The sequence below is a fragment of the Anas platyrhynchos genome, chromosome 6 (assembly GCF_047663525.1).
Source record: "Anas platyrhynchos isolate ZD024472 breed Pekin duck chromosome 6, IASCAAS_PekinDuck_T2T, whole genome shotgun sequence".
Taxonomy (NCBI): domain Eukaryota; kingdom Metazoa; phylum Chordata; class Aves; order Anseriformes; family Anatidae; genus Anas; species Anas platyrhynchos.
The window spans coordinates 20,228,618-20,250,463 of record NC_092592.1 but is presented as its reverse complement, the minus strand read 5'-3'; the positions used below and the strand labels follow the sequence as shown (position 1 = coordinate 20,250,463).

Sequence of the window (21,846 nt, the reverse complement as noted above, 5' to 3'; positions counted from 1 at the left end):
GATTCAATTCATCGTTCATTTAATCACTCAGTTCATTCAGCAGTGAAGCCACAACCTCCAGCACTTGAATTAAAGTTAAAAGCTTTCCTATGAGCTGTACACATAATTAATGGGCTGATCTAGCTGGAGCTACTGTAAGTGCAGGGGGTAAGGCTCGGACACGGAGGAGCAGCCAGCTGAGGAGCGGACCTGCTGCCCAAGGCTCGCAGCCCCCAGCCCCTGCCTGCAGTGCTGCTGACACCAAAGAGCAGGGTCTGGCAGGACTGCTCAGGTACAAAGCCAAGGGTGAGGTTTAAAAGCACCTTTTATTAAGTATGAAATCACAAGATGCTCTACAAGTGGCACAGAAAAGTATCAAAGCAGCCACTGAACCAGGACATTGGTGACCAGGTGCAGGACCCTGGAGCAAGAGCCTGCCTCAGGTGGCAGATGCATGTTAAGGACATAGCCTTCCCATCAGCATTTTTAGACCTAATTTTCTTAATCATTAAGAAAAGCAGGATGTGGAGGTGCAGGATGCTAGGGAAGACCTGAGGCAGACATCTACCACTCAGTGTGGCCACAGCCACACAGTGGGGCTTTGGTACAAAAGTGCATTGCTACAGGAACAGCAGGAATAGGCTTTATTTAATAATCTGTACAAGAAACACAGTAGTAATTCAATACTTCCATTTATTAATCATCAAATAGTAATCCACTGCAATAAGAAACAAAAATCAACACAAAAATAAGTTGTGGGGTGTGTGTGTGTGCGCGCGTGTGTGTGCGCAACTTAAAATGGCAAGAGCAAGAACAGAAAATAAACCTTTACATGAGTAGGTTATATACAGTCAGTATCATCGTGTTAACTTGCTGGATAGATTAATTTGGTGTTATCCAATCTTAACAACAGGTCTAAATATTGCTGCAAATAACTGGAGGACAAACCCAAAGCAGAAAAACAAACCCATAAATAAGATGCAGGATTAATGATATGTCCTGTAGAAAAAAAACAAAACAGTGGTACTTTGTGTCATATTTGAAACCTTTTCATAGTGGATATTTTGTGCTAAAACTCTATGTGAACACACATGGAATTCCATCATTTAAATAAAAGTGGAAAAAATCCCAACCTTTCACAACTGCCTTTCGTTTCCTCCCTTCGCTCAATGTGTTTAAATTATTTTTCTATACAAGGTAAGTACATTGTCTGTACAAAGTTAAATATACATATTTACAGTCAAACTTCTGAGACACCGAGTCTTCTCTTCCGCTGACCTAGGCGGAAGACAAGCCTACTTGATTTTAAACCCAGGAGCATGGCTAATTTATCAAAACATATTGCAAGTCGTGCTAACAGTTAGTTGTAGTTATTCTTAATAAATCTGTATAAAAGCATCAGCATAAAAATAGGCATTTTATATTATTAAATACGGCTTATGACAAAATAGCAATCTAACCCTTTGCTATTTGTATGGTAACTGTAGGAAGCAGAGTCTGAGAGAACTGGTTTTGTTTATGCTTTTTCTTAATAACAAAATGTCTATCAAAAGAGTATTCTTAGTGGGTTTACAGGCAAGCACACAGGCAAGCCATGTTTGTTTTTTTTTTTCTCAAGGAAATACAAATCTCTGTAACTGGTAATAACCGTTGGAAACACAGCTTTCCAAATGGATTAGACTTTTTTTGTCTGACTAAGAGGCGGCCAAAATGCGTGTATTTATCAGAGATCTAGCATCAACGTTGTCAACCACCTCCCTCCCACCCCCACCCCCAAAAAAAGGCACCCTCAATGACACGTTGCTCAGATTTATCAACGCCACTAAGATTTAATGCCAGGAAAAAAGCAAAGTCTTCATCCCAAATAGCATGCTTCAAATCCTCTAGGGCTACCAACAGGACAGGAGAAGCCGAGAAAGTGACCAGCCATAGGACTCAGAAGCAGGATTTGCTCTCACTGACGTTTTGTTTATTGGTTCTAGTCTTTGTGCAGATAAATTTCAAAAACAGGCTGATTTCTCTTTAAAAAAGGTTTGTTTTGATGCACACAATACACTCGCACACACACACCCTGCACAAAAGAAAAAAACCCTGCAGAAGTAGGTAATATGTTACGTATATGAAGGGGTTTGGGCTTTTTGCGCATTTGCAGTATGTTTTGGCTGACCCCTCCGGATTAAATACCAGTCCCAAACTCCTTTTCCACTCAGAGCTCTGCAGTTAAACCATACCAACTATCCTCTGCCTGTGCTGGGTCTTAAGGTGCATGACATGAAGGAAAGGTTTTCTGTGGAAATGGAAGGCAGAGCAGAGTAAGTCTCCAGCAAGGCAGAAAGCCTGGCCTTCCTGAACCTTGCCAGTGAAAGGGAGCAGCTGCAAGGCTGCGTACTTTCCAAAAGCACTATCATTTCTCAACACACAAACAAAACCCATACCATTTGCTTCCCTGAAGCCTTCTCAGAGGTAAAGTACTCCATACAAATTAAGATTATCACCAGAACTCTTGCTGGGGAGGGGAGAAGAATACACAAAGGCAGCACTGTAAACTAGAAACTGTCTCTTCTTCAGCAAACAAATCATACCCTGAATCAGTGGAAGCAGGGCTGCACATTCAACTCAATACTGTACCACATAACCACATCCTCCTAACACTTTGTCTCCTGTCTATTACATTCATAAATTGTCTCTTTCATTGCTGATTAAAAACACCACCTGGAAAACAACCCCATCTTTGTGACTGTGGGATCGCTGTTACTTTACAGGTACAGAAGCTTCACGTAGTTGCCTGGGAAGGTGCCGAATTGCCTTGTTCTCCTGGACGTACCTGTAGCAAAATAAAACACACGGAAGCCAGAGTAAGACAGAGCCATGCAAGGAAGATTTAGGGGTTTAACAAGGTTGAGAGGGCAGCCCTTTCTGTTTCCAGGCATTGCTTTCTAAAATAAATAGGAGTCTGGGCCAAAGGGCCTTTTGGTATAGAAGAGATCAGAACTAGTTCTGCTAATCATCATCTTTGGTCTTTCCTTTTAACAATGGATAGGGTGCTGGTGAAAGCTTCTGGGCCTATAGTCTAGAAGCCAAACTCCTACCAGTTCAGATGAGCTAATCTTCCTCAACAACCAAGGATGAGCCTAATTTGCACTGCTGAGACAGATAGCACTGTCCAGACTTGACTATTTGAAGATACAGGGCTAGATTTTGCTAAATACACATCTACAAATGAGGCTGGGTTTCCAGGGACTCCAACTCCCATACAAGTGTTCCCTCTGTCCCCTACTTGCCACTTTCTGTAACTCATCATAGCTCCCTCAGCTTTGGAAAAGATACAGAAATCCAGCTTTCCTTGGTTCCCTCTGCTGCTCTGCTATCTGTGTGAGCAAGGAGGATCAGGAGAAAAAGGAAAATCAAAGGCACAAAAAGGAAAATCTAGACAGCTAGCAAAGAAAACAAAGTTCCATCACCCTGCAGCCTAATTTTAATGTTCTTGGTGTGAAAAGATGAGAAACCACCAAAAAAGTTGAGTTGATTTTTTTCACCGTCTTTTGATTCTTCAGATGAAAGCATCTTCTAGATGCTCTGCAAAATCGCTCATCTGCATCTCAAAGAGCCCTGCTGCCTGCCAAGTGTCACACTCACCCACAAACCAGCCATCATCACATTTCTCCATGACATCGACAATATCACCATCCCTCAGTTCCAGCTCATCATCGTTCTGAGGAGTGTAGCTGTAGAGGGCTTGGTAGCTAACTCTGAAACCAGAAAAATAGCACACGTTAGCTGTTGGATTGTTCTGACATCCTTTTGTTAAGAAATTTCTGGGCAAATTTGGTGGATGCTTGGGTCCCCTGGCTGTGGGGAGTGAAAATAAAGCTGATGTGAGACTTTCAATTCTCCATGAGGAGGCTGGGGGAAGTAAAGACTCATTTTAGGAGCCAATTGTCAGTGAACTTCAGTCACCAGTGCACAGTGCAGGTTACTGCTCTGTGGCAGCTTCAGGTTTAAATCTAACAGAAACCACTGAAGATCTCAGCCTTAGTCTCTCAGATCATTAAACCAGATACTCTCCCCTGGACCTAGACAACAATGCATGAGGTGGCTGGTGTTGGGACTGCTCATTGTGCTGTGAGAAGCTAAGAAAAGGGATGAACATAACAATTCATGCCATATGAGCCAGGTGTAGCTAATGGATGCTAATTCACCTCCAGCTTCAGATACGAAGCCAGTGAGAGAACCTCTGTAAGCAGCATGAATCAAGAGCCCAAAGGCGACCCAGTCTTGGATCATGAGGTCATTGCCTCAGGTGGTATACAGAAAAAAAGGTCCCAGTTTTAGAATTCTCACTATGATCATGTGGCTCTTTTTGTTCTTCAAAAAAAAGCTGTCACTTTCCCATTATTTGAATGTAACCCCTGAGATGCTGAAGCTTTCACACCACCCCATCTTCACCACCAGTAAGAGACAAGGCTCCTGGAAGAGACAGGAGCCAAAAGGACTTACATGTCTCGTGGTGTATGACTTCTGTCAGGGCTGGCTCCTTGCTGCTGTGCTTGAGGTTGCTGAGAAATGATGAGAGATGGTTTATTGTCATTAGAGGTCACCTTGTGGCGAGAGTCAAGAGGCTGAGAAATAGTACTGCAGTAATGAACAGACTTTTCTGCAATGTTTATGATCTCATTGCAAACAGCTTCCTGCGTGGTAGGCAGCATTGACATCCAAGAACACCCAAAGAACAGTCAACAGGGGGGAGGGAGGGGAAAATATAGACAGGAAGAGATGGGACATTCCAGATGCAGTACATAAGTCCAGTTAAAAAAAAAAAAAAAAGAAAAAAGTTGTAGATCCAGGTAAACATCCAGGTAGTGGAGTGCAGAAGGGATCCAGGTGTAAGCATGGAAAAACAGGCAAGATACAGAAGAATTTGGCATTTAGTTTGAAGATTTGTCACAAATACATATACATATATTTTAAAAAGCAGCAGCATAAGAGGTTGCAATTAGTTCTGCAGTGGCATCATTAAAAATGCTATGAAGTCAGTTCAAGACCACAAGGTGGGCTGCTCCATTCATGCATTTGGCTTCATTTAGCTTATATCCAGGGATGGGCAGCACAATTAGCCCACCTTCTTGTTGAATATGGCAGTTTTTCTAAGTGCTAAATTCCCCGCTTCCGTTGCAAACAAGACAACGTAAATAGATAAAAATGTACCTACTTTGCAGCTAAAAATGGTGCTGGCATATTATACTCTACTGAGATGTTTCTGCCTGGGTGAAGAGAGGCTAGGACTACACATCTGATTTAAACAGTGGCCTTACCACATAGCTCTTTTCAGACTCTGTGAGATCTGGTCCAGCTCTCAATGAATGGTGGGAAGGCTGTGTGATCACCAAGCAAATGATAAGGAAGACATTTTAGCAGATGTCATACTGGTCAGAATTAAAAATAAATAAATAAATGGTGTGCAGACAACAAAAGAAAAAGAACAACTCCTCCCCTCCCCACCCCAACACCACTCTTTTTGGACAACAAGGTCTTTCATTTAAACATTAGGACTACAGCAATGCAGCACACAGGATGCTGCAAAGAGGAAGGTGACAGCGAAACAGAAGCTTAGAGCAGGGACTGAGAGGATGAGCTGGAAGATTACGGACACAGCTACAACCAGAAATGATACACAGCATCATGTTGCATTCCTGTAGGGGTGAAAAACAAGGACAGAAGCACGTGCTTGAGTGCATCAAACTCACTGAGAGGAATCTGCTGCTGGTTTTAGAAAAATTCTCAGTGACTTTGACACAGGAGAGAACTTGCTTGCTTCTTAAAAAAAAAAAAAAAAAAAAAAAGAAAAGAAAAAGACCAGTTCAGGTCCTCAAAAGGCACAATGCAGTGTAGCCCCATCACCAACATCACTCTAGCTTGTACCACGTGAGGATGCAAACTGCTCTGTTAATTCCCCAAACAAGGCAGAGCTCCTCCAGGTCAGAGGAGGCCTTGAGTGAAAACTCAGCTCCAAACACCACCACCTTTGACTCTGCCTTCCTCCCTAGCCACACCTCTTCACAGGAGCTCACACGTCCTAGGGCACAGCAAGGAAAACCAGGCTTTAAGGGGGTGGAGGTTTTATGGGGAAGGGGACTGTCACTGAGACAGTCACACAGATATCCAGAGCCTAGTTTTGCATGCTTTTGTAGATTCGAACACCTACTGAAAGCAAGGGGAATGCTGTGTGTGTGCTCTAGTAAATGGGAAGCCTGAACTAGTCCAGTTCTAACAGTCCGTGCAGTACTGATTAGCAAACCGGACCAGATAAGATACAGAACGTTGCCTTCTTCTGTGATCACTCAGTATAATATTCCACCCAAATGCCTCAAATTTATGCTTTCCCTCCTCCTCTTTACTTCAACAGTGCCCTTCTGTCATCCTGTGCTCTCAAAGATGTGGCTGCAGCGCAGTTTTAGGGAAAGGCTTGCTTTCTCATGGCATCCTGACACAGAGCAGAAGCAGAGGATAAAGATGTTTTGTGACACCTTCAGCACAAGCATGCTCAAGGAGTTTGGATAAGCGTGGGGTGATGAGCTCATCCCTGCCTACTTCCCGTTCTCAGAGCTCCTCTGAACCACATCTCGGACCTCTAATACAATGGGCATGGTTCCAAAAGAGCTGTCTGTTTTCTCAAGGACTGTGACCCAGTCCGAGCCAACCCAACCCCACAACAACGCCCCCTTAATCAGCTGTGCTGCCTGGGGCTGGGATCTGGGATCACTGCCCTAAGACACAATGTCCTATTACTGTGCATATTTCTGTAGAGAGAAAATAAAATGTCATCGGGATGGGATAATTGCAGTGGAATTTGTCTTCAAAGCCTGAAATAATGACAGAATTTCTGGAAGTCATTTCTGCCTGTCTGTCATCAGCCCTGAAAGGTTAACAGAATAATTAGAAGTTTAAAATTAATGTTGTGCAGAGCAACTGAATATAGTGCATCAAATCCGATGTGATCAGACTAACACAGGTGGTAAAGTAGCTGGGAAAACCAATTTCCAGTCTGAGGTGAGAGACAGCTGTAAGAACGATTTTTTAAAATTCAAGAAAGTGCTTCCTTGCTCCTTACTAATACATTGACAGCTGGAATTGCTCCATGAGCTCCTTAAGACCGCATGGTCCATTTCTCACTGATTATTTGTGAACTCCCTGGCCAGCTTTTCTCTAAAAAGCATTAATAACTCTGAATTAAATTAATTACTTGAGAGCTAAAAAATTAGCACTACTTCTGAATGCTCCATGGTACTGGCTTATATCTGTAATACCAGCAGACACAGCCTACTAACATCAGAAACTTGGCCACGTTCCCTTTCCTGGTACCTTGGAAGCACAAAACACAGGGGTTCCCCCAAAAAGCTGATCCAGTCCTGCAGCTGCTGCAGTTAAACTGAGGGCCCTACAAGTGACAAAGCATTCGCGAACCATCAAGACAACCCAAGTGCTACCCTCTCAGTCACACTAAGTGCTTTGTTAAGACTAAGCAGATGCTTAAGTGTCTCTGTCTCCAGACTACACAAATATGCAAGACAGTCGGTTCTGAAGCACAGCTGGCCGCTGTTTCCATCTCATATGGGGTCTGAGAACGGATCTAAGGAGCACCACAGGTCTGTGGGAATATCAGAAAGATGTTCCATGTTAAGAGCCTACAGGAGTCCCCAGACAGGTGTTTACTGTTAGGAAGAAAGATCCTGGGGCTACTCAATAGTGCTTTCACCACGCTCCTAGCAGAATCAAGGGTCATCAGTGGGGTGTCTACCTGTTGCAGCTCTTGTTTATGTGTTGTCTTCCAATCCTTTTCTGGTGGGAGTTAAAAGGACCACATGAGCAAAGAAAGCTAAGCAGAACAGACCAACAAGACAGACGGACGAAGGCAGACAAATTGGCATCCCTCAGAGACAGGCACACAGCAGCAGCAACGTTCCTGCACGTGGACAGAGAACCATGAGCAGGGAGGACTGCTCAGGAAAACTGCTGCACATGCCAAACCCCAGCTCCAGTGGGAGTGAGGGGAAAGCTGGCCCAAGAGCTCTCACAAAGGATGCTGAAAAAGCTGCAGTGCACAGCAGCCTGACCTAAAGGCTGTCAGAGTTAACACAAATACTCCCTGGCCCCAGGAGCAGGAGCTAAAGGTTGTGTCTACAGCAGAAAAATGAATCTCCACTGTGTGTGAGGTGCCAGTGCCTGCTGCAGGATGTGCAGCTGTGGCTTGGATAACCAGCCTTGTGGTGCTGGACCAGTGCAGCAGCAGCAAACCACTGGGTGGGGGTAAAAGCTTACCATGGAGGCAGTGCTAAGTAATGAACACAGCATAGCTGGTCTGTGCTGATGCCTGAGCAGGCCTGTTCTGCCACTCCTCTCCTTTTTGCCAGCACAAACTGAGTGAAATTACTCACATCTCTGCCTGCCTCTGCACAAGCAGAAAGGAGCAGGCTGTCCCCAGACTGAGACTCCTCACACTGCCAGGGCAAAGGACCCTCGTCCAGCTGCTCACGAAGACACAGCCCTGCCTTCCCAATGTCTGCAATGTCTCGTTTCCATGTCTACTAAATGCTCTTCTCATTTGATTACAATCAATGAAAAGACAACAGACTTTTGAGAAGGCCCCCAGGGGATTAGCAGCAGTTCTGCTGAAGGTATCAGCCTCTGTATGGGCCATGCAGGTGATGGGAAAGTCATTTGCACATATAAATCCCACTCCTGCTCCCTAAATAGCTGTAGGCTCAGAGCTGGAAAGGAGGCCAAGACTACTGACTGTCAAACAATTTTAACTTGACACTGACAATGGGCCGATTGTCAAGGCACATAACATAAATTTTGGCTTGACTTCAACTCCAAAAAAAAAAGGCCATGGAGTCCTGTTACATCCAGGTGTGACACCCAAAATAGAAGTGCACGCTAGTCAGCATGGGAAATGAGGTGAGTAAAGGACACAGGGAAACTTCAGGGTTAAAACTGGATCTCTCTCTCAGAAAGCAATCAAGAAAATAAGTATAATTGGCAACTCTTTCCCAAACTCATTCTGTGTGAGCAATTGCTTGATTCACTGACCAAGCCATGAGTGCTGCCCCCAAACCCGCTGCTCCAACCTCAGTCCGTTTTTTGCTGATTCTGAGCATTTTGTTTCAAACATCGCCATCGTGTGGGAGTTGCCTGTAAAGACTGAGGAGTCACCAGAAGCATTGCTCCTTCCTGGAGCCGGGAAGAGCCACCACACAGTGCTGAGGCCGAGCTGGTTACTGCACACAGACACTGCTGTGCCCCTCTTTAAAGATGACTGTAGCTCTCAGCAGCTGAGCTGAGAACCTCTGAACTACAGCTATCCTACCTGAGAGGCTGCGACAGGTCCCCAGCACAGCTGATACCAACCTGAGCGTGCCTCATCCCAGCTCTGAGACACTCAAGCCCTGAATCCTGATCTCAGGTGGTTAAACAAAAGCGGAAACAAAGTACCTTACATTATATTGTTCCTGCTAACAAAGCACCGATACTGCCTTGCAATGAAATCAAGCTGTAGGAATGCAAGGTCAGAACCTATCAACAGCTGAGGAACTGAAAGGTCCTGAGTTAATCCTTTGAAAGAACAGAAAATCAGATCAGCTGGTGCAAACTGGCAGAAACCCACGGACTTGCAAAGCTATGTGGGTTTGCACCAGCTGAAGATTTTGCTCATACCTGTCCTTCTGCACAGCCTGGAAATTGTTTAAAATTATTTTATTTTATTTTATTTATTTATTTATTTATTTAATGAAAATGCTTACTTAAATGGCAGGAGAAATATCTCATCTGTTGAATCAGTGAATGGATAAACATATGACAAAACAATGTCGTGGCATGGAAACAACTCTAGGTAATGGAAGAGTAATCAGCAAAGATGATTACCTGTGGCTTATTGACTCTGCGTGTATGTCTGGGAGGTGGCTGTGTTGTGACAGTAGAGGAAGAGAGGGCAGAGGAAGAGAGAGGAGCAGATGAAGAGAATGCTTTTGAGTCTGCAGTCTTTTGAAGAAAAGAAAAGTTGGTCAGCTTGGCACATGCACTCTTATCACAATCACTCCTAGTGATAAGAGCATTTGCTATGCAGTAAAATTTGATGCACACACAGCAAACTGAACTCCATGCAAGGGCAGGTGCAGTTTCCTAGCTGGTTTGTCTGAACTCACCACCTCATTCTGTTTTAAACATGCAAGTTACGCCTGTAGAAAATGCTGCTAAAAATATATCCAGATGGTAAACAGCATAGATTTTACACAGCTTTCAATATGCTTCTGGTTATGATTCAAGCAGAAATCAAGCAATTTGTCCTAAGATTTCCCAGTGTGAAATGTGTCATCTTAGAAACCACAGTCCTTCATTATTTAACATCGGCCAGATAGGGCATGCCAAGGAGGCTATCACATTGCATTCAAGAAGCTACTTATAACACTATGATGTTGAGCTCTCAAAACTCCCACTCCTGTACAAGGTAGCATGAGGATGCTCTCACGTCTTTTGGGTGGCTGTAGCCCACAACGGACACCAAGCCAACTGAGGGCTGCAAAGTAAGGCAGAAGACTGCGGGCAGAAGATGTAGAAACCACTAGAGGGTTCCCCTGTGTTCCTTCTAATAACATACCTAAATACTCTTGGGGGAAAATAACACTTGGTCTAATTCGCATTTGGGGCTGGACTATGTCACAGCATTTTGGATATGCAAAATTAATAAATTCCACTCAAAGCACAGATAAGAAGCAAACCTCCATGAGTTAGTCTTGCACATCCAAAACTAAAGCTCACTAATGCACAGACTCCACGATCAACCATCCTGCACTTCCACAGCAAGGAATCGTTTTTGTGATTCCACAGGCCAGGCTGACATTTACAAGAAGTGCTTGCATTAAAGGGGAAGAAATAAATCCCATTACCAAAGATGGTCCATTGCACACTGGAAAATCTTTGAATATCAAATAATTGCCTGTATTCTATGTGGTGAATTACAGGGGCATGAGGCCTGTGTGATACTTTTATCCAATCTAGGTTGGATGGGACTTTGAGCAACCTGATTTAGTGGGAGGTGTCCCTGCCGTGGCAGGGGGGCTGGAACTAGATGATGTTTAAGGTCCCTTCCAACCCAAACCATTCTGTGATTCTATGATCTGACACATCTGATAACAGCCACTGTCTGGGACAGTCACCTCTTTAGACAGGACCAATTGAGTCAGTCCTGTGCTATTATCTACTCTAGAATAATTCTCACTACACTACTCCTGAGCCCTGTTCTAAAATTTTTTGACCTGCTGTCCAGTGAATGCCACTGGTGAATCCTGGATGAAGGTCTTACAGTCACCAACAGGACACGTGGCAGCCACTGGCTTTGTGTGGCCAGCAGAGCAGCACAAACCCCAACACACTGGTAAAATCAGGGATTCAGAGCAGTGCACACACATGCAGGAGAAGTACCTTATTTTCCCCGCTTTGAAACTTTCCCAGATCACCTTTCCTCACGCCTCTTTTCTCTGCTTTACCTCCCTGCACAATAGCCATTAGCTCCTGACACAACTGGTTGTCCTCATAGGAACTCAGAGGTCTCTTTTCTGGGCTCACACGCATGTCTAGCTGGGACGGTTTCAGGCAGCGCTCAACAGAGATCTTGGGGCCAGCATAGGAACCCTGCTCGGGGTTACTGCTGCCCTCTCTGGTCTTCTGGAGCCAGGCTTGGCTGCCAGGGGTGCCACGCTGCTCTGCGAGGACGCTTTCAGGGCTCCCACCTGCCCAGCGAGGGGAGTTAGAGTAGCTCGCGCCGGGAGACGGGGAGCCAACAAACTTTTCTTCGCTCTGCGGAGTGGCCTGATAGGAACTGCGAGCGGAGGACTGAGGCCTGGATGAATAAGAGGGCAATGGGGATTTAATGGACCTGGGAGTCGAGGAGCCCGAGAGATGAGAGTGGTGGAGGCTGACCGAGGGGGAAGGGCTGGCTGCAGCAGAAGGCGCGAGAGAGTCAGTGTGAGGGAGGGAGGCTTCAGGCGGAGGAGGCAATGGAGGAGTTATGGCAGGAGTGGTGCTAGGAGACACTCCCACGGTCAGAGCAATCCACTCGGATGTGACCGCCTGCACCTCTGGAGATAAGGCGCGGCGTGCGAAAGGCAAAGGCGGAGGAGTTGGTGTATGGAGCAGCTCAGAGCTGGGAGACTTGAAGGAGACAAAAGCAGAAGAGAAAAAGAAAGAAATGAACAAAAATAAGAAAGGAAAATACAAAGCAACTGAGCAAAAGTAAAAGGAGAGTGAGCGAGCATGGAGAGGAGCAGATCTGTGATCAAGCATGTGTGTAGTTTTCCACGGACAGGCGCACCCTGTCAGAGAACGTGCTGTCCACAGCTACCCCAACCACAGAGTCCAGTCCTCATCTGTGCTCCTAATACATTTCCCCAGTCTTTACCAGTATTCCAGACACAAAATGCCTTGTGGAAGATCTTACACTTCTTACCATATGCCCTAAGTCCCTCAGGGAGCAGTTGAAGCCATCATCCGGGATAGCAACATAGCGTTTGACTGGCCTGGCAGTAATACCCAGGACTTCAGCAGCTCACATTATGAAACCAGTCAGAATTCATTGCTGCATTGAATTTTGACTTTATCCAACCCTACAATGAGTAACGCCTGCTCCTCAAGAAAATTGCATTGCTGAAGCCATGGGGGAGAAACGGATCAAAAAAAACAACAGCTATGGCTATTTGGACTCTGGATGATTAAAGTCCTATGTTTATAAAGGTAGAGCACAGGACCAAATTCTGCCCTAGGCTGTTACTATCAGCAACATCAGTGAGATCAACTACTTTAGCACTGATTAGATTGTTTCTCAGTTCTCTGCCAAGTTAGGTGGAAAAGTATGGAAGAGAACTGCTTTACTAAGAAGGAATCAAAGGAGTAGCAAAGGAAACCAAAGAAAGTTGGTTACAATCCCTTCCACCAAAGGGAGAAGAGCTTGCAGAGAGCTGGTGGCAGAGGGGCCACAGCTACAAAGAGACTGCCAAGCTCAAATGGAAAAATGCACCTGGGGACCACTCTCACAGGGAACCCCAAAGAAGCAACAAGCCTCTCTTCCTTACACAGGAGGTAAGAATAAAACCACTCCTTTTAGGGACAATCCACACAAACTCCAGGCTCGAGTCACAGAAGTCTTTCCCGTCTGTCCTGTACTGTACATCCCCTCCTCCTGATCCCAATTCTTAACTTTCATTCCTTGCAGTCTCGACCTCAGAACAACCTTACTTCAGTCCCAAGTGATAAAAGGGATGCACCAGAACCTCACAGACACATCCTCGACATGTATGCTGACCTTCGAAAGTGTGAGTATTTGCAGAATGAGAGCAAAACAAAGGGATTTAGAGACTCACTGCCTCCCTGACACCTTTTCCATGGCAAACATTCTGGGATTCCCACATTCCCCATGCAGTTATCTGCTGCTATTTTGATTTCTGGTTTGAACTGTAGTATGGTTTATAATGAAATCATGAGAGATCCCAGAGAGGTCTGCTCTCTAAACTTGAGCTCATTTAGCAAGAGTTGCAAATACTGCAGCACACCCTCGTGACCTTGTCTCCTAAAATCTTGGTCCTGATCTGGAACATTTTGGAGTAAAGGTATAGCACGATTCAAACCCACTGGGATCCATAGTAACAGCTCCTATGGCACATAACAGTCCATGATAATGCTCTTTTAATAATCATTATAAAAAATCCACTCATCACAGTGGAGGCCTGTAAACACCCACTCAGGAGAGGTTGGATCACCGATTCATTCCATCTTTGGCAGTGAAACTTATTCGGATGGCTATTAACTATAGCCCTTTTGCCCTGGCTTGAATTCAAGCTACAGATCAGAGAAGAAAAACTGAGTCTCCAAATCCCCAAATTACCCATTCATTAACCTTTCTGGTAAATGAAACATCACCTTTTCCTGCAGTTTCAGCATACTGCAGGGAGCACAAGGGCTTTTCTGTGCAGATTACTAGTGTTAGCTAGATCTTTTCCCACCTATTGTTTCCTGCACAATAATGGCAACATCCCTCTGTTCCACAAGGTGCAGTAACTGGCTGCAGCCAGTCCAAATACCTGTGGTGAAGCTGTCATGCTGCGGTTAGGGGAGAGGGACATAGGTGGGTCTGGATAATCAATGGCATTCTTGACCACTGGCCGTTTGAGTACTTCCACGTAAGTGACGGGGAAGATGCCTTGGCGACTGGTGCCAGGGATTCTTCCTTCATACCAATTCTCATCCACTCGTCGAATCAATGTGATCCTTTCACCCTGTCGAAAGAATGGCAATGGAGTTCCAACTTCAACATATTAACATATGATCATTCCAAAGCATATTACGCTTTTAATCTTGCTGCAGATGATTTAAAATAATCTGTGGCTCTCAGCCTCCCTTATTCCCAAATCATGTGGTTCTTACACTAACCTCTGGGTGGGAATGATACTTGTCTGTTCAGAGAAGGAGATGCAGATCTTCTGGTGCTCTTTCATGCTGCCTACAGACTCAGTTACACTTACCTCATGTTTTCAAGACTATATGTACTAAAGCCACATAAAAAAATTGAATGACTGTGAGACCTTTAGGGGTATGAGGTGTACAGGGAGTAAGCACCAATCTGCAGTTTAAACTAGGTGTCTGTATGATCTCTCATGTTTTGCTGACAAATGAAGTGACTTCCAGACTCTTAATATAAACTACAAGTGCCACCTTCACTTATAATGCAAAGAAGGCTGACAAGATCTAAATTGATCATCAAAAAACTTGAGTTGGTTGAGAGATTAAATAGCATTTCTCCGTAAATATGCCTGACTGCTCTGAACAGCCATTCCACAACCCATTCCTATTCTCTGACTCTGCAATCAAATGTAGGCAGTCACTCCAGCACCACAGAACCTTGCCTGCCTGTGCTTAACAATGTAGCTTGTAGAGTAAAAGAAGGGGAAAACAGCTTTCTTCTTGTCAAATCACCATTTTCATATGACTGTATGCATCTCCACTGGGGGGGATCAGACCACTAAACACTTGATCTTATTGTAGCTTTCATTTGGAAATTGCAAGTTGCTAGCATAAAAAAAACCTTTTGTCTGGGTTCAATTCAACAGCACAACAGAAATCCCACCTTTCTGAAGGACATTTCCACTTGGGTGTCCCCATTGAAGTTGAACTTAGCAATGGCATCTCCATATTCCAATACTTGCAATGGTGATGGCTTTTTGGGCTGAGCTTTCTCAGCTGGTGGAAGGAGCTAGAATGAACAAACAAAATCAAGTGATAAACATGCAAAAAGTTCATGAAGTGGTCACTGGAGAAAGGGAGTGAGAAAAGAGAACATTTGCAGCTACCTCTATGTATGATCGTGGGAAGATGCCAACTCTGCCATGGTGTTCACCTTCATACCAGTTCTGGTCAATCTGCTTGTAAATGTAAACAATATCTCCTTTTTGCAGAGGAAGTTCCCTGTTAACAACACAAGCACTCCATCAGAATATCACTGGAGATCAGATGTGTTAACTGGCCAGCAACTCATAGGTACCAAGATCTGCATCAGCCCTATTGATATATCGCACTCCAACCAAAGTGAAAGCTACATGCTGAGAATTATTATCCTGTTCACACTGCAATGTGCAAGGACTCTCTTGTTCTTTTGGATTGTGTCAGAAAAGCAGACCTATGAGGGCCCTACTGACCACACAACCTCCCAGCAGGATTGGGGTCAAACTCAAGCAACAGATGCCACTGGCTGGTTTCTGTGTTGGATATGGAAGGACTGAAAGTTGTGCTCAATTCCTGTTTTGAAAACAGGCATTACACAAGAGCCTTCGAAAAGGACACATGATTTTAATGGAAACTAATTTGCTGATTAGATGACCTCTCTCACACACAAATGTTGATCCTTATTATGCTTATGGTCAGCCAGTACAACCACTGACCTCACCTGGCCTAAAAACTGGGATTTCAACCCAGAGTCTTCTGTCCTAGATTTATCAATATCTGCACCTTGAGGAACAACCACTGTGGGAAGCTTGTACTAGGCTTATAAACCTACTACATGGGTCCTCACAAAAAAATCCAGCCTTTCTTACCATGATTTTCATGAGCTCTGCTTTATTTTTGTTTGGTACTTTGGTATGTTCTCCTCTAGGGATACATCAGTTAATCCTTACATTTGCTTCAGTTTTATTACAGGTCCTGGGGAGATGTTGTGTAAATCATTACAAATCATCACCTATAGAATATATAACAAAACCATCCCAGGGCATTAGCACCTGAGAAGGAAAACAGCTGCTCCGCTCCTTCACTGAAATCTGCTTTTCTTTCTCCCCTCCTTAGCAATGTTAAAATGAGAGACTCTCCAGGTTCATGAAAAGGCAAATGCAAAAAGTAAGGTTCTTGTTCTTGTTTGATTCATCACAAGGACCACAACAGAGTTTGAAGGTACAATGCCACTAGAAACATCTGCTGGTTTTTCCACAGATATCAGGGGAGCGGTGACCAGTCTGTATCCTTACAGTTCCTGAATCAGGAAAATCCTGAGTCAAAGGCCCAGCTACATGAACTAGGCACCTGTTTAAATCTCTTGCTGACCCTGAGAAAGAAGACATTTTCCTAAAGGACCATTACAGGCTATGACCTGCAAGATTCGTATTACTTTCACCTGCCATATTGTGAACTTTGTTTCGACTGAGTTGGAAAGATACACTTAAATCCAATGGCATGAAACTTCATAAATGCTGCATCCTAGGGGAAAAGACAGAGGAAGAACACCAAAAGCAATAGTAACAAGCTATACTCACTTCAGCGTCTGCGCTTTAAAGTCAAACTTGGCTCTAGCAGGTCTCATCTAGAGATCAAAAAAATATAATAATTAGCACATTAAGATAATAATTAGGTTTTCCATCCTCTTCTAAGGAAAAACAACCCAAACTCTTCTATAGCTACCATTAGTCTAGGGAAGGATGTTGAATGCAGGTATTCTGCTACAAGCTGGTGTGCAACTGGTATGACAGTTCAAATATGCTGGATGGGTCTCCCTTACCAAGGCAAAAAGTGGTATAACACTTTTGGTTTAATCATAATTAATGCTCTAAAGAAAATGGATTTAACAGCAGTAAACATTTAAATTTGACAAACCCTGGTTAACAAGAGCTGCTCCAGTAACTACAGTTACCGGGACTCGAAAAATAATCCTCTCAGTGTCTGAATCAGAAAGCAAAATTAACCAGCTGGGGAAAAAAAATAAAAAAAATATGGATTGGTAGCAAAGAGACGAAGGTGAGGAGGAAGTACGAATAAATCAGGCCTGTACATAAAAAACATCTTCAGTGGCTAAAAAGCCAAAGAGGACATGTTGACAGCAGGCCTGGGCTTCAAAACATGATTTAGCTGGCTGTTTTCTAATAGCTACTGAATACTCAGACAATTTAAAAGTCATTTTGGTAATGAAGCATAAAATAAGAAGTAGATGCATTTATATGGCACAACTGCATTTGAAGCTATGTAAACAAGGGGCAGACAAATGTACCCCATCCACATGGTGACCACCTCACCCACTGCCACTGTGCTGCACCTCTGGGGAAACACAGGAGCTGTAAATAGCCACAGCAGCAATCTGTAAGGCAGGAGATAGCATGTGGCCAGCACACCTGGCCTAGCATCCAGGGAGAGTCTAGGGAGAACTGCCTTGGGCTCATGAAAAAAAAATACATCTATCTCCTCCTTTGTCTCTTTCTGAAAGGCTGACCAGGTTTTACTCAGTGGAACATGCTGAGACCATTTTTTTTCCATTTTTTTCCCAAGGACATCTTTAGATAGGAGAAGAAACAATCTATTTTTTTTTTTTTTTTAAAAAACAACAACAACTATGAAAACAGTCGCATGGCCAGAATCAACAAGACATGAAGTTTCTAAGCATAAGGCACAGACAAGAAGGCGATGTAGCAATATGATGCAAAGGATGTAGAATGCCTTTGATTTACTACAAGTAGCTGATATTTAAAGGCATGCATCACAGGTGTGCACCAGCAATTCTCAGCAGGCATGCTTTAACATATGCAGCTTGGTATAGAGGTATCTATTAAATTACCAGGCACAAGAGTCAAAGCAGTTCTAAATGAAGCCAGAATGGGAAAGGGGAAAAGGGATAAAAAAAACAAACGACATTCTCCGAAGAGCTAATGTTGGCCTACAGCACAACATTGTGAGAGGCAAATATCGCTTTGGGTCAAGCAGCAGACTGAGGTAACTAAAACAGACCTCTGACCCAGATTTCCTCTTTGCTGTATCGTCTACATTTAGGAGGTCCCCAAATCGTTCATTAGTGATAAACTGATGGTGCGTTGGAATAACCCCTGTGTGCCTTCTAGCTGCAATATCAGCTTCTTCTTGCTCACGTTTAAGCCGTCTCTGGTCCTCTAAAAGTTTCTGCCATAAAATTGCATAAAATGGGCAGTAAATTATCTAGTTAAGGCCATTTGAAAGCTGCCACAAATGTGACTTGAATAAAATTCCTGAGGTCCCAGCAAAAAGCTGGAACTTTACAGTTCAACATAAAACACTGATTCTACTAACTACACAATACCCTTTGGTTTAGCAAGCACAAAAGTACATTCCCTTTATCACATAACAGCAATCCAGCTCATACAGTGGATCTGATCCAACACTGATGGAAGTCAATGAGGTTTTCTAAGTTTTGGCCAGGTCTTGGGAACTTCTAAGAAAATTGGAAGCTCGCTGATAATGCAGGGGGCTGATGCAACACCCCCTCCAGCCAATAAGGAGTTTCTCTCGACTTCCAAGAGACCTGAATCAGATCCACAGGTAAGTTGAGGCACCAAACCCCTCTGAGCTTTGAAAGGAGCTTGGGAGAGTGCCTAACCCACCTTCAGGTATCAGATTCTCCCATACTTCCTTTTGGGTTCATGTAACACACTTCATAAAATAAACAAACCCCACAGAAATATTTTGGACTTCTTTAGGCTCTGGCACATTAATGGAAATGAGAATTCTCGAGAACCATGCAGAAGGGTTCTTGCATGTTTTGGGGCTGACTGTAGGCTGAAGAGTTAGGTTCTTTGGTAACTCATTTGGCGGTTGAAGTTGATGACCTTTGTAGGTCCCTTCCAACTGAATGATTTTATAATTTGAAGCCAGCATGTCTCAGTGAACTCAGAGTTTTGCTCTTAGATGAGCTTTCTTGCTGGCTTTTGGCAGTGGGGGGATTACTGTTTCATGGGAGAAGAAAGCTAAAGGTATATTTTTCACATTGGAATTAAGAACAGATTTTACACACATTTCAAAACCCACACAAACATAATTTGAACTCAGAAAGGTAACATGATTCTTCAGTAAAATTGTTACTTGGTTTTATTTTTATTTATTAAACAAGCTCCCTAGAACGCAAACACTTTATAATTTCTTTAACCCAACTTGAATATGGTCAGTGCTGAACATCCTTTGTTGCTCTCTTAGTATTTCAGCTTGTCCATACATCACCTAGCCATTTCAAAAAGGGCTGATACATTCTGTTGACAATTTGAGATATCAAAGAATTCTAATCTGCATTGGGGAAAAGCTTCACACTTCCTGGTGGCTTGATACGCCTTACATTTGTTATTCAAAACCTGAGGACTCTTGCATGAAAATAAACCCTTTCTGACCAGCTTGATTAATACTGACTCAGGTGGCTTTCGTGGAGAACAATAAAAATATAATTCACTTGTAGAAATACCATTTCAGCTTTATCTGCAAGTACCGAGGTGTTATACCGCATCTCACATACCTCTCCAGCCTTTATACATTTTTAAAGCCCCCATATATTGTTTTGTGCAATTGATAAGAACTATCAGGTTCCTTTTGAATAAAAGCTAAACTGGACTACACATTATACAGTAAATTAGTGGCAAAAGTAGTATTAAAAATAAAATATACTGGGTCTACCTTTTTGCTATAACTTCCAATATACATATCAATGCACATATAAGTTGTCCTTCTAAAAGAATTACTGCTTTATTTCTTGCATGTAGAGCTGCCGTAACTGTTACTAGGCCATAAAAGAAGGCATTATTACCTCTTTATCATCATAGCGTCTGCGGAGAATTTCTTCGGGAGTTTCCATGTAATCAAATGGTGCAAAATGCCTTGGTGATTCTGAATCTACTTCGAAACAACATAAGGAAGTTAAAATACAGATGGATTTATCTAGCATAACCAGAAAGGAAAAAAATAAATATATTTTAAAAATTTGCTTCCATTACAACGGTAAGGATTCTCAATTGTCATTTACCAAATTGCCAATCAGATGTTGATAATTTAACCATTTTCATTTTTTTCCCTTTTGGACTATACTTGTTAACAAAGATCCAAAACCAGGAAGAAAATAAAGGTACGGGAAAGAGTAAAAACACAGAAGGACTTTGTGAAGAAAAGATTTGCTGCCATCAAAATATGATTTGGCATTTTACTACTGAGAAAAGTTTAACACACACACACACACACACACACACACACACACAAACATACACACACAACATGACCTTGAGAAACTGCTCCTTACAGCAAATCATCTGGGTTTGTTTTATACTCCCATGTCTGCAAATGATATAGGACTAGAAATAACTCATGTTGAGATTCTTGCATCCCAGGAGCTGCTTGAGACCAACTGAACACGATGTGATTAGAAAGGCAGCAGAAATCGTTTCTCAGAAGTGCAGCTGTTAATATGTCCTGAACAAAAATGCTCAGCAAGACACGCAAAGGACATTAGACATACCAGAAAAAAATAAAATAAAATAAAAAATAGAGAGTCAGGGGATGCAAAGATGGGGGGTAAAAATGCAGGGATTGTGGAAGAAAAGGGGAGGAGAAAGGAAAGCAAGAAGACAGATGAAGGGACACTGGTAAAGAACACAAAAAGCCACCTCCTAGGTACGTCCCAAGTTCACTTTGCGGGTTGTTGTTTGTGTCCAAGCTGTGATATAGAGCGTATGGGACTGGGTTCCCATTGTGTAAGGAGTCAGGAGTACCAGACCGGCCCATGGAGCTATCTCGGCTAGATCCCCTGGTGGGGAAATAGCTAAGCCTCTCCACAATGTCAAAGGAAGACAGGCGCCTGGGAGCCAGCGGCCTGCTTCTGGAGCACAGTCTGTGCTGGGAGTGGTGACTCTCATCTCCTGTGCTCCCCTGCAGCTGTATGGGGTCATCTGGGCTGTCGGGCCTGGGCATTGCTTGGGTTTCCAGGCAGCCTGGGGGTGGAGTCCTGCTGGACTTGTGTTGGAAGGGTTTTTTCAATCGGAAGGGGAGTGGGCTCATCAGGTAGACATTTCTGGGGAGTGTGTGTCTGTCCCCAAAGATATCCCCTTTGGAATCAGGGTTCCTGGAGGCCTGCTGCTGCTCATGCCTTCGGATGGTAGTGAACCTGGTGTAGGAAGCTGGGCATGTGCCTTTGCACCTGTTGATTTTATGCTTCTGAGGTCCGTTGAGGTTGCTGCTGCTGCCACCACTGTCATTGGATGCATTTGAGAGGAGATCTATCTCATCTGTGCAAACTGAAAGTGTGTCCATAGGGATAGCATCACTGACATCCGAAGCTGTGTCCTCCACATTGCTGCAGGAGCGGGAGGATTTGTCTGCCAAGCTGGTGGCATCCTTCTCTTCTCGGTGTGTTTTTGGCAAATCCAGAAGAAACTCTGCGGAGTAGGCAGAACTCAGACAAGTTTTAGATTGGAGAGAAGTGGTGAACTTGCTTGGTCCGGTAGAAAAATCAAGTGCGGGCATTGATCGGGATCTCTGGATCAGCTGCTCAAAGGCACTGATACGGGA

The 21,846-nt window shown here is 43.7% G+C and overlaps 1 protein-coding gene across 50 annotated transcripts in view; it reads right to left on the bottom strand.

Moving 5' to 3' along the window:
* Positions 1 to 655: 655 nt before the first annotated feature.
* The window catches only part of SORBS1 (sorbin and SH3 domain containing 1), a 235,428-nt gene continuing 214,237 nt past the window's right edge, over positions 656 to 21,846 (bottom strand). For 37 of the 50 annotated variants that reach the window (XM_072040126.1, XM_072040127.1, XM_072040131.1 and 34 more), the window contains 12 exons: positions 20,096 to 20,181; positions 18,283 to 18,450; positions 16,824 to 16,870; positions 15,372 to 15,486; positions 15,149 to 15,274; positions 14,106 to 14,300; positions 11,455 to 12,183; positions 9,898 to 10,014; positions 5,292 to 5,351; positions 4,477 to 4,667; positions 3,616 to 3,728; positions 656 to 2,803 (listed from right to left, as the gene is read on the bottom strand). In XM_072040126.1, coding sequence (XP_071896227.1) covers positions 2,736 to 2,803; positions 3,616 to 3,728; positions 4,477 to 4,667; positions 5,292 to 5,351; positions 9,898 to 10,014; positions 11,455 to 12,183; positions 14,106 to 14,300; positions 15,149 to 15,274; positions 15,372 to 15,486; positions 16,824 to 16,870; positions 18,283 to 18,450; positions 20,096 to 20,181 — 2,015 coding nt within the window. In that variant the 3' untranslated portion in view covers positions 656 to 2,735. The remainder of the gene's footprint in view (positions 2,804 to 3,615; positions 3,729 to 4,476; positions 4,668 to 5,291; positions 5,352 to 9,897; positions 10,015 to 11,454; positions 12,184 to 14,105; positions 14,301 to 15,148; positions 15,275 to 15,371; positions 15,487 to 16,823; positions 16,871 to 18,282; positions 18,451 to 20,095; positions 20,182 to 21,846) is intronic. The other 13 variants (XM_038181422.2, XM_072040172.1, XM_072040166.1 and 10 more) reach the window with 10 other exon arrangements.